This window comes from Barbus barbus, assembly GCF_936440315.1.
Source record: "Barbus barbus genome assembly, chromosome: 8".
In the NCBI taxonomy this organism is placed as follows: Eukaryota; Metazoa; Chordata; class Actinopteri; order Cypriniformes; family Cyprinidae; genus Barbus; species Barbus barbus.
This window is the reverse complement of record NC_136736.1, coordinates 23,817,264-23,830,634: the sequence shown is the minus strand read 5'-3', so window position 1 is coordinate 23,830,634 and position 13,371 is coordinate 23,817,264. Positions and strand designations below refer to the sequence as shown.

The following is a 13,371-nucleotide window of genomic DNA, read 5'->3' as shown; positions in this document are numbered from 1 at the left end:
GTTTCAGAATGAGTGCTTTTCATTAGAGCATGTGGTCCCTTGTGTGTATAGATATCAAAGCATTTTTTTTTTAATGCCGGGGTCTGATTCAGCATGTGCTAGTGTGTGAGTCAAAGTGTGTGTGCATGTTTATGTGAAGACAGTTGTGCGTGATCACGAGGCCAGGATATTATGTTGGATACTGATTCATCATGACCAAAAAAACTCTTTCTCTGTTTTAGATAAAGGTGTTGAAAGTCTTACTTTGAATCCAAAGCACAATCAACCATTGTTTAGTGTTAGTAGATTTCCAGTATGGCTTTATCCATCAAGATAACGTTGGATAATGAAAAAATGGGCTTTCCATACCAGAATGCAGCCATATCTGAGTTTAAATTTGCAGTCTACTCACTTTCTGAATATTTAAAGGGGCTTTTTAGACCAGCTTGTCGAAGTTCAGTGTCATCCTAAAAAGCATCTTGACACTACATTGCTTTTTTCAAATCTATTGTTGGCGTAACCTTATTTTTATTACTGTTGTTAACTACAATTAAATTACTTTTAAAAAGAATTGCAAAGCCATTATTTGACTATAGGTTAACAATAACCAATAACACACACAGACAAAGTGACAGTCTCGCGTAGCCAGACCTTCAGACTGACGGCTGAAGCCCTGGAATGTAAGTAGCCAAGGCCCGTCCATGAGGCAGTTTGACTGACATGTCAAACAACCAATCACATTCGTTTCGTTGAGAGTCAGGTTTTGGGAGCGTGGAAATGTCGCCACAATAGCAGAACGGTGTGTGAAACTCTCGGATGTATTTTAAAGATTTTATGCCGCGAACTTTAAATATTTCACATACTTTTGAAAATCCAGCGTTTATTTGATCCTGATAAGCGTTTGTCATCACAGTTGTAAACACGAAGGCTTTCTTCTTTCGTGAGGGGGTTTGGCGCCACGGCATCTTTGTTTCCAGGCGGAACGTTAAAGAACGCGACACACGTCTCCCGGAAATCCTGTATAATTCAACCAATCCTACGACGACTTCAACACTCCTGAAGTGTTTCCAGATAAGTGTGCCATATGCATCAGACGTTTAGCCAACGGTCCGTGGGCGTGACGTCTGAGGCTGAGACTAGTGACATCAGCAAACACACACATTTTAAAAAAGACATTTTTAAGAAAGAAAGTTATAAATATAGAATTCCTGTAGCTCAAAGAGAAGAGCATGGGGCTTGCAAGCCCAAGGTCATAGATTCAATTCCCAGGGAATGCTTGAACTGATCAAATGTATACCTAAAATGCAATGGAAGTCACTTCGGATTTAAGAATCTGCCAAATGCATAAATGTAAATGTATTATTTTGAGCAACGATTACAAAGAATTTATTTTAATTTGGAATAATGTGCATTGATGAACTGTACACAACAAGAGTAGAAAAATGTGTATTAATAGAATAGTCCATTCAAAAATGAAAAACTCATGTTGAGTTGATGACAATTTTTATTTTTGTGTGAATTACCCCTTTACGTAGTTAAAAATGATCAGTTTCATGTTGACTCCACTGATCCAGTCTGCATCCAAAACTGACCTATAGTTTAAAGCACACCCATGGAGTTAATCTGAATTTAGCTTTGTACGATTTAACCAATTTCAACCTCCCAAAATAACCTGAATAGCCTTTACATGTATAACTGTGTTTCATAAAGCTGCAGTAATCACTCATCTAATTTTCAAATCTTACCTTGCTAAAGGGTTAGTTCACCCAAAAATGGCCTTTAATCTATTTAGTGCAGCATTATAAAGGAAAAATCTGATTGGCTACCACAGTGTGAGAGAATAATTTCATTGGCCAATTTTATGAGAAGAGAATGAAAACAAGAAAACTGAACAGGAAGAAATTTAATCAACATCCTTAAATACTCACAAATCAGACTGGATGCAATGCTTACAGTAAAAATGACAGAAATCTAGTAAATGATGTTCTGCAAAACCACATTGCAGAAGATCATCAAATGATATATACTTTCAATCTAAGTTAAAGGGGTCATTGGATGCCCATTTTCCACAAGTTGATATGATTCTTTAGGGTCTTAATGAAAAGTCTGTAACATAGTTTGGTTAAAAATTCTCAATGGTAGTGTAAAAAACACCTTTTTAAATCGGTCAAAAACAGCTCACGTCAGAGCGAGCAGTTTTGTGTCATTCTCCTTTAAATGTTAATGAACTCTGCTGACCCCGCCCCTCTCTTACAAGCCCCTCTCTGAGCGACTGTTTACTTTAGCCGCATTCATTGTGAAACGTGTTAATTAGCACATTATTAGGAAAGGCGATTTTCAAAGATTCTGTACAGAACTACGTCACTCCGACAGGAATCTCAGAACAGCCTGATTTGAGAAAGAAAAACCCTGGGTGGATTTTTATCATTATGGATGTGTACACACACGTCCAACACACATTTCTGTTCAAACAACTTGAAAAGTGAATTTTGCATCCGATGACCCCTTTAAACAAGTTACTTCTTTTTGTTGATAATCTCATGACAAAGTTGATGAACTTGTATATTCAAGTAGCAACAAGGCTTGTCTTGCATAACACCCTGTTGCAGACAGGAATATCAGAGAATAATTGGCTGCTAGCTAAAACTATGCATAAGCAGACTATAATGTTCTGTTTGAAATGCCAAAATAAGACTAACCGACAACACAGTTCAGATACTTCAAGGGTCAAATTTTTGCTCTCAGACTATTTACTGAGGAAGTCAACAATGGGAACCACGTTGTCATGCAAATTAACAGTAATCTAAATGAGGACTTAAAAGTAAATGTATGATACACACTATTTGTTACAATAGAAATGTTTTGATCATAAATAACAATGAACACTTTCTCAAACACACTTAAGTAACTCACCTGACTCAGCAATCTACGCAGAGAAGGCATGTCCAAACCTGATCGTCACCTTCCTGTGTTCTCCCTCATCTCATCTAACTCTCTTTTCCTCACTTTTCTGCATCCTCACCTTTACTTCCCTGTACCTTCAGAGGGTAAGTGTGAGTCCCTCAAAGCTTTCTCTGTTCTTTTCTGACCCTCCCTCTCTCCCTCTCTTAGCTATTCCTCTGTTTTTTAGGACCTAGGGCTGACTCTGGCTCCGCCTGCCCTGCTGATTCCGTACAATGAAGTTTAGCCAGAGCACTGCACCGTGACATCCTTCTAGGAAGATCACCTTTAGTAACACAGCAAAGTTACAATCTCTCATACTCTCCTCCTCCCTTCTCTTCTCCCTCTGGGATGGCTTTATCTGTGGTAACAGTGTTTGATTGTGTGGAGGGTTGCTGCTTACAGTTTAAAGACACAAGACTGTCAAAAAAATGTAAATACTGGCATGTGTTCATGGGTCAATCTCATGAAAACATCAACTGAAAAAATAATAAAAATGGGCCATTAAGAACATTACGTTTTTTTGTATTGTGACTTTCAAGACACCTTTACAAACGTCTGATTGAGCTATTTTTATGCATCCCTCGCAGTCGTGAACAACCAGACAAGGTTTTCTGTGTCCAAGAAAACTTAAGACAGACAAACACACGGTCTGTTTTTACTCAGTAACACACACACTCACTCGCACAGAGGAAGTCAGGAGGGCTGGAACAGTGAGTAAACCAAAATTAAAGAGAAGTCAGTGCCCTTTCAGCTTGGCATGAACACAGAAGAGCAGAAATGCCCCTAACAAACAGCTCCTGTCCTTCAGTGGAAGAGTGAAAGTGGCAGACAGCTTTGGTCAAGATCAAGTTATTATAAGCAAACAAAGCACCAAGATCTGGGCTCATTCAACAACTTAAATCAGTCAAAGTGAACTGATATTGAACAGCTTTGGCCATTTTTATCTACAAATACCTTGACAGTTAAGTTGATGAACAACTTGGGTGAGTCACAAACAGCTTAACAGCAGTTGGTATATCCATTAAACAATGTCTTGCCTCAGAACTTTGGTGCAACACCAAACCCATTAATATCTAAACAAGGGAGGGGAAGAAAGAGATAGACAGAACACAAGGGAGTCTGGGAAGTGCCACACAATTCCAGCCCTGTATAAAAAAACAGCTTTGATTTTATCCAGACACACATACACACAATGCTGGAAAATGTTCAGACAAGAGGGACAAACAATCAAAACAAATGTCAAAGATAGTTTACTTTAACATTCTTTTAAATCACTGTGTGTCATTTTACAAATATTTACATTAATGTATCTGTCATATTTCACCGTGTTATAGACTTTTAAAACATAAAGCAAAAAGTGACCCACAAACATTTCCCACGAGTCCAGAGTGCCCACACACCCACTCACAAGACCGCTATCTCAAAGTTCAGGTTTTTAAGCCACAGGAAGAGAGAGGAAATACTTTGATGATGTAATTTATTTACCACAACCACTACTCAACTGAACTGCATAAATAGTCATATGATAATGAGATAAAATGCAAGGAACACCCTATATCCGGGTTGTTGGCATAACATTTCAAATACTGACTTCATATTATTATTAAAATTAATAAAATATTTAAAATTGAATGATGTTTATCAAATAAATAATTTCATACTTTTAATAAGATATTTAAAAAAAGATCATTAGAATAGAATAGTGTAAAAGTGTAATTATTTTATGTGAATAATTGAATAAAATATTAGAATAATTAAAACTGTTTTTAAAAAAAGCTGTTTAAGAGCTGTTCTTACATTTGAATTATTTATGAAAATAATTTAATTTAAAAAATTTTAAATAAAATGAAAAATAGAATAATAGTTTAGAATCGAATAGTATTATTACTATTAGTATTAATACCCTATTATATAATATTATACATATTATATTATTAACCCTATTATATAATAGGGTTATCTAGGGTTATAATACCCTAACCCTATTATAAACAATTATTTAGAAATTATTATTTCAGTACAACTCAGAATAGACTACTAGTTAATGTGAACTGTCAACGAAACAATTCTGAACTGATTCTGATTCTATGATTGCTGCATATAAATTAACATTTTTAATTCTTTACAACAATGGCTGTATCTCGTCAAATATGAAATATTGTACTATACATCCACAGTACAAACAATACACAAAAAGTCAAGTTTTTAAGTTCACTGTTAAAAATGAATATCTTGTTAAGTACACACACACATATGCTGAGGAACTGTTTAAAAGGAGGAGAGACCACCGGTCAGGCGGTCACATGAGGTGGAACTGAGTGTGGGACATGTGACTGTGACACACAGCTAGAAATGAAGTGGTTCATTTACTACTGAAGAATCTGCGGCAGCACAAAAACACTAACACTACAGAAAAACCTGATGGAACTACTGTAAGCACAACACAATGGTATAAAAACCAAACAATCAGACAACCACTACACAATACGACAAGCTGAGAGAAAATGATTAATTATATGCATTGCCCTCTTTCATTCATAAGCAAAAACTGCTTTTATAGTCTATGTAAATGATTGGCATTTCTCATGCACACTCTTGTTCTTGACTTTCCTTCCTCTCACAACACATCTGACACTCGATCAATCTCACTTCACAATGCCTTGAGAGTCATTAGTCTATGAACAGACTGTTGTTTGAATGAGACACTTACTGAACTGAACAAACTGCTCCACCCTTTTGCTCTCAACATTAATACATTGTATTGAATTTACTAAATATAAAACACTGCTTTAAGCTATCTCAACTCCAAAAATCAGCTTTCAACAAGGAAAATCTCTTCCTACATACAGATAAATGACCGTACAACAGCTACTGTTACAGTTGACTGAATTACCAAAAATTTCCATTTACTGTCTATATTTACATAGATTAATTTAAACCAGTATTTAGCCCATCTTAAACGTACAAAACTAATTTTTGACCATAATATTCTTACTATTATTTTATTAGCAAACTGACAGACTGGTTCTGTCTCCAAACATAGTGAGCTGCCTGCCTAGACAGCATTGTGATGCCCCTCGGCTCGTTATTAACATCTGAATCAATGCCCAGAAATGCAGTCTAGATAGGCAGCTCGGTAAGTTTTGAAACAGAAAAACTAAGACAACTTTACAAAGAAAGTGAATTATCTACATACACTCTCTAACGTTAGTTATTTATATAAAACACTCTATATTGCCTCGAAACAATGTAAGGAAATAACAAAGGGATTAATTGTTTTTCTGTGGGCTAATGTTCACTAAACTCTCATAAGTGGCTAACCGACTAGCTAACCATGCTAACACACGTAACTTTCCAACTGAAGGAATACCAAACAAAGTTTATAAAGGTAACGTTAAGTTACTCACGGTCTCCTGCTCGCTTTTCACATCCCTCCGCAGCAAATGAAAGATGTGAAAGCGCGCTTTCATCGCTTCTGCCATCCAGATCTCATGGAGAAAGTGAAACTAGTGTCTGTGAGTCTGTAGTGTGTGTAGCTGTTTGAACGGCGCTCAGTGGGATGCAACGGCAGCCAAACATTCAAATGATGGGAGAAAACTGCACTGGAGTATCAGGTCATATCACATCCACGGGGACACAAGCACTGTTTCTGGTCGGCCTGACAATGTTCTATTTGGTGGAAAGTGTTAAATTGTGAGCTTAAAAATAAGTTTCGTTTATCCTATGGGAAGGGGGGTGCATTAATCTAGTTGCAATATAAATTAAACCTACTTTAGTTAACTTTAGACTAGGGTTAAGATTTATAAGTAATAATATTAATGGTTTGTTGACTGAAATAATTATTCACTCTCCATGCGTTAAAGATTTTTCAAGTTCAGGATTTGACCACCACCTGGTGGCTGATAGGATTGTATACAATCCTGTAAATTACTGTTGGCAGACATAACATATAGCATTTTTATTGTCTGTTTTCTCAAATATTTTTCATCACAAATTATAACACTGTATATACAGACATATAGGAACATATAGCTTTTTTATTTAATAAATATTTTCATTATAAATTAAGACAATGTAACAGACTGACAGACTAGAAACAGAGCATTTTCTCCTATTTATTTTTTTAATTGCAAATTATAAGCCTAACAATTTTCAAGCATTTTAAATTAATAAACAAATTTTAGAATATCTTTGTTTTTATTTAATTTGCTTTAATGACAGAAGCACTCATGACAATCGTATTTTCCCAGCATAATTTGAGAATGATTCAAAGAGCATCTTGCGTTTCTTTTTCAACAAAAAAATTCATCATAACTTTATTTACAAATTTAAATGTGTAATGTGCTGTCAGATATTTAGACCCCACAAGTGGAACAAAAGTGACTCTCCAAAAAATATAATTCGCACCATAAACTGGAATTCATCTGCATACATCAGCATGGAAGGCCGTTTCTGCCACTGAATTTAAAATTAAAAAAAGGTAATTGTGACATTTATTTGACCATTCTAGCTTTTGTTTCTCAGAATTACATAATACAAACTCGCAATTGCAAGTTATGAAGTCAGAATTGTGAGATATAAACTTGCACTCGCATCTCGAGGTTATATCCTGCAATTCTGACTTGATATCTCGCTATTCTGACTTCTTAACTCACAATTTATATCTTTTGAGATAATCTTACAATTCTGAGAAAAAAAATGTCAGAATTGTGGGGAGTTTTATTTACCTTTTATTAACTTTTTTATTTTTTATTTAGTGGTGGAAACGGGCTTCCATACATTGAACATAATGACATAGAAAAAGAAAACTCATAATAAGGCTTTAGATGACATGAAATTTAAATCAAAAGTCTATAATGAATGCAAAAATGAGAGGAGGGGGACTGCTTTTATGTCCCCTCCATATGTCAAAATCAAACATACGCCCTTGCTTCTGCACGAGATAAGTAAAATTAAACTGACACCATAACCACATGTTTATTCACCACTAAAAAATGATTGAGACTATTTTAGTACAGATTTGTCAATTGCAAGTGCATTAAAACAAACTCTTTTTTGGGGGGCAAAAATTCACTCTATTGTCTAAATACATGTTTTTCATATTATTGTGAATGATTCATCCATTCATTTTTTTCAACATTTTTTGACCTCATAATTTTTAATCAAGATGTTATGACTACAGACTTTTCTCTAGTGACATTTGCTGTACGTCCGAATCATTTGCTCTGCTTAAACCCCACCCCTCCACAATCAACTGCAAGCTCAAAGGCCACATCTCAAAATCCAATCAACAACCAATAGAATAGAACCAAGTCATCACCCTGCATTTTTTTCTATTTTGATAATCCATTACACTCAGATGTACATCACAATATAGAAGAAAAGCTCTGTCACTTCTTCTGTTTCATCACGACTTTAAGTTACCCATAACTACATATAAAACACATATTAATACCATAGCTTAAATTTGACTTTCACAGCTGTCACTCTAATACTACAGAGATATTATAAACAACATGACGGATACAAAGGTATTTGGTATATGCTAAGCTGTTGAGCCAAAGGCCGAAGCACAGCTGTGGGGTCTCAGTCTCACATGAAAGATGTGGAATTATCTTTGTTAGTATTGTGGTTAAATTGGCTGGTGAAAAGCTAACATGAAAGCTGATCATTTATGGTTACATGAAGATGACATTCATGTGTTGTTTTTCAGTTTAAAAAAAGAACATGGAGCGTGTGGAGTTGAGGGAACACCACTATGATCTCAGACATCTCGGACACTCAGACTTGCACGCACGCACTGATTTTGGAAAGTGAGAGTGTATGAGTAACAGGTGGTCAAAAGACAGCAACATAAACACCCGTCTATGTTTTTTTCTATCTCTCTGTCTGTTTACCACGTCAATAAAGAGTCACCAGGAGTTCGTAGCCACATTGTGGCTGGCTCACTGACACAGGAAATGGTTACTATGACAACTTAGATCTACATCCTGCCTAAATGCAGGTTGATGAAGGAAGCTTCACAATTTACAGTATATCTCTCCATCACTACAAGTCAATATTCATGAACATTCTGTCCACTGTAATGCACCACAATGATTTACTGCTACAACAAAGACATCCTTTTGTTCTCTTATTTCACAAAATAGTATTTAAATCTGAATTGGGCTTTAGCTTAATTACGTATAACTGAATGGAACAAGTCAACAGAGGTCATATGAAACTGTGTCAAAGTTCAAATTGTTTTTCTCTCATAAACCCACATACATGCACATAAACTGCTTTTTATAACCTTTATTGCAGTGAATAGCCACATTTGCTAAACTTCCAAGTTAAATTTGCACCCTTTCATTAACCTTCATTATTAGTGTTGCTAGTTGTTGACAAAAATCACAATTGCTATTGCTTATATTTTAAAGATTAAACTTCTGTTTAAACCAAAGTTTTAAACTTTGGTGATTGATCATATTGAGGAGATGTGAGTCATTACATTTCTAAGACTTGAACATTATTATAATGAAAATAATGTCATATACTCACCCTCATGCCAAACCTGTATGATTTCTGTTTAATATAAAATATAATTTGAAAAATGTCTGTTTGTCCATACAATTGAAGTAATTAAAAATATTTTTTGGTTCCCAGTGATCATACAGGTTTTAAAAACATAAGGGTGATTAAATCCCTTGAGATTGAGGTGGCACAATAATAAGAAGCCACCTAGCAACCCCCAAAACACCTTAGCAACTGCCCAGCAATGGCCTGGCATTTACCTGCAACACTCTAGCATTGTGGTGGCATGTTTTGCATGGACACCACTCTTGTAAAATGACTTTATTGTTGTTTTCGCTGATTGTCATTGTGCTGTTATGGTACTGTGTCTTATTTGAACAAAACTCATGGACAGATGCACACACCCATAAGGAGGGAGGGTTGACATTTAAACATCTGAACTTTATCTCATCAAAGCAGATTCACTTCAAAGTCATGTGAGAATAACATCTATGGTTAACCTCTAACAGTTCTAACAGCCATAAACACAACAATTTATTGTTATAGTGACAATGCTTGGTAGTATAAAAGTGTATTTCCTCCATGAAATAAAAAGGTAATTGTGAGCTATATCTCACAAGTCAGACTTTTTTCTCAGAAATCCAAGTTTATATCTTGTAACTGCAAACTGACATCTTGCAGAATTCTGCATGTGCATGTAGTCAGGGTGTCTAAAAAATTCAGTGGTAAAAAAGAGAATTGCAAGATATAAATTGCAAGACAAAACTGGGAGATTTAAAATTAGAATTTGAGAAACTTGCAATTGCAAGATATAATCTCACAATTCTGAGAAAAAGTGTGAATTGTGAGATAAAGTTGAAATTACCTCTTTTATATGTTTATTCCATGGTGGAAATAAGCTTCTGTAGCTTGGTGTCCATTCCATTTCAATTGAACTTGCACAGGCACTTCAACTAAATTTGAAGTTCATATTGATCAATAAAATGCTGCTAATCCAAAAAATGCCCCCTTACCTTCATCTGGTCCTGGCAGCGGAATACATAGCAGGCTGCTTTCTTCTCCTCTCTGAGCAGACAGCCGAAATAGCTGGGCTCTTGACTGTTGTGAATGAGTTTGGTGATATGATGAGGCCTGTGATCAAACAGAACCATATGTTGCAATGGGTCCCATGGCTTCCCCGGGCCTGCCGTGTCCAAAATGCAACACACTGAATTGGCTGAAATCTGCAATACCACAGGCTGATCTCGAACCTTGGACCATCAGAGAAAAAGAAAAAAAAAACATATTATAGTACATCAGTATTGTCAATAATACTTTATAATACTAATAACACTTTTTTTGGTAACATACATTTAATTAGTATTAAATATACTAACCTCTGGAGAGTGAGCAGCACCATTGAATTCAAGGTTTCTGTTCTTCTCCCCCAGTCGGGGCCTCCGAATTTCAGCCACCACCCAGGGAAGCATCGCCATGGTGGTCTGTGGATGTATGGCCAAAGATCCAACCATAGTTAGCCTGTACTGAATCTCCTCTTCCCCTTCTTCTTTCTTCCTCTTACCCACTGATCCAGGAAGTGTTTGTGTAAGGACACAGAGAGGATGAGCATTGATTGGGTCATCCCTGGGTTTGACCTCGAAACAAATGCCCTCCATGCTCCTAGTCAAAAAAATGAGGAACTAGGTGTAACCTCAAAAGAAAAAAAAAACACCATTAAAAATAAATTCTTTCTTAAGTAACAAAAATATTTCAAGTACAAATGTATTTTTGCTTATTCTTTTGCTCTTCAAATTTGCATGGGATGAGACACCAAATTATAATTTTTAAATACAAAAATATCAATATTTTAATAATACACAGAGATTATTACCAAAAAAGAGCTGGTAGCCAGGTAGGTTAAATCACTGTTATTTTGGTCTTTTCTATGTTATTAGGCTATTTATTAATATTTAGGTTTATATACAAGTTTTATTTTAATTTTACTTTTAGTAATTTTGTTATGTGCTCTTGTCATTTTTTTATATTATGTAAATTATTTTTTATTTCGGTTTTATTTTTTTACATTTAGTTGACTAACAAAAATGGCTAAAATCTAAAAATGTGCATACATTTGTAACATCTAAATAAACTGATTAGTCTACGTAGCATATTTAATAATCATGCCTGCATTATTCTATACAAACAAAAGTCATTTTTACTGATCAGAGCGATTTTTTTCAATGATAGTGCCAAGGGATGCACCCTTCAGAACAGACTTTGTAGAGTAAATCTGAACAAAGGCTTTGAAGCATTGGAAGATATTGTCCTCCTGTACTGATCTGAGACGGGTTCCTCATGAGGCACAAACACACTGAAGCCAACAGTGAGTATAAATAGCCATGCATGTCTAATGGGACACAACTGCTATTTAGAGAGGTCAACAGAAAGTTTCTCTGATAGCAATAAGGCAACATAAATGCAAGACAGGTCATGGAGTCATACAGTATCAGCAACCAACTCGGGTACAAATTTAAAAAAGGCCAACTCTCAAGTCACCTCAAAAAAACTAAATATTAAGATTTTAAGGACATGTGACAAGGTCATAGGTTTGCTACAGCGCCATAAGTAGGTAGGTATGAATATAGTATATAGAATTGTCTTCTATATATATATATATATATATATATATATACACACAAACAAAAAACTAGCATAGAAGTCAAGCTGTAACTTTCACTTACCTTTACTCACAATGCACCGCCTTGAGGAAGTGTTTGAATAACGGTCCCGTTAGATTTTGACAATACAGACTATAATGTCCCATCAGGAATTGATTTTCAGGCTTCTACAAAATAGTCGATTAATCACAGTATCTGTCGCACATAGCAATAACGCGACAATATGTGAGCGTGTGATTGAGGAAGTCTTCTCATCCGATGTTTGAATGAACTTCTGATGGTGAGCAGATCACGAGGAGACAGAGAGAGAGAGAGAGAGAGAAAAACAAATCTTTTTCAGTCCGGATGTGCTTTGAAATCCATAATCCTTATTAAAGCTGCGTAGTTTATTAGCGTTTAGTTTTTGAAAGCTTTTAAAGGGATGGTTAAAAATAAGAAATTATTACTCATCCTTGTGCTGTTTCCCGTATGACTTTCTTTCTTTCTTTCTTCTGAGGAACTCAAGGACATGTTTGAACCGATGACTGCCGCCAACGTACACTTTTAGGCCTATTGCATATTAATAAAAGTGAAGTGACCCCTAGAATGAGGCAAGCAAAATTATTGACCGAATTTAAATTTTTGGGGAACTTTCTTTAAAATTCTAGTTCTTTAAATTGTAGATACACAGTATGCAAAATAATGTAACATTTAGTCGTGCTTTACAGTGCCCATGTTCAAAATACTCAATTTAATATTTGTTATGGTCTTAAATAGTATGAACATGCAATAAGTGTATTTTATGGACACTTTTAAAGCAAAGTGTTACCCAAAATAATGCTTTATCCAGCGTGGCTTCACTGTCCAGGTGGATATATCAATCCCAGTGCGCGTGCCCACAGGCAGCTGCTCTTACCGCATTTATGACACAACTGCTCTCCTTAGGTTTGTCACACACACACAAACACACACACACACAGAGTACAGTCAACTGTGTGTGCAAGACTATAAATAAAGCCCGAGATTGCCTACACCTGAAAAGCTTAAAATAAAACAATTTTAGACTAATAGTAGCCTATAGATTTTCACAAAAAATAACAACAACAACAACAACAAAAAAGGCCTAAATAAGTAGGTCTATATACCGGTTATATATTACTGAAATACTAACATATAAAAGTGATCCTGAAATTTTCTAAGCATAATTTTCTCAAGTGGCCATACATTTTAATAAAACCACTGTTTTAAGTTGGTGAAAGGCTGTAAAAAAGTCAATACAAATAAGTAATACAACTGCAAA

At 35.4% G+C, this 13,371-nt stretch overlaps 1 protein-coding gene across 7 annotated transcripts in view; it reads right to left on the bottom strand.

The window, feature by feature from the left end:
- Positions 1–12,393, bottom strand: part of LOC306873946 (TBC1 domain family member 1-like) — a 70,734-nt gene extending 58,341 nt beyond the window's left edge. For 2 of the 7 annotated variants that reach the window (XM_079423547.1, XM_079423548.1), the window contains exons 1-3: positions 12,156–12,371; positions 10,812–11,125; positions 10,449–10,685 (exon numbers count right to left, since the gene is read on the bottom strand). In XM_079423547.1, coding sequence (XP_079279673.1) covers positions 10,449–10,685; positions 10,812–11,090 — 516 coding nt within the window. In that variant the 5' untranslated portion in view covers positions 11,091–11,125; positions 12,156–12,371. Of the gene's footprint in view, positions 1–2,892; positions 3,218–6,329; positions 6,484–10,448; positions 10,686–10,811; positions 11,126–12,155 lie in introns of those variants that run through there. The other 5 variants (XR_013784550.1, XM_079423549.1, XR_013784549.1 and 2 more) reach the window with 4 other exon arrangements.
- Positions 12,394–13,371: the final 978 nt, after the last annotated feature.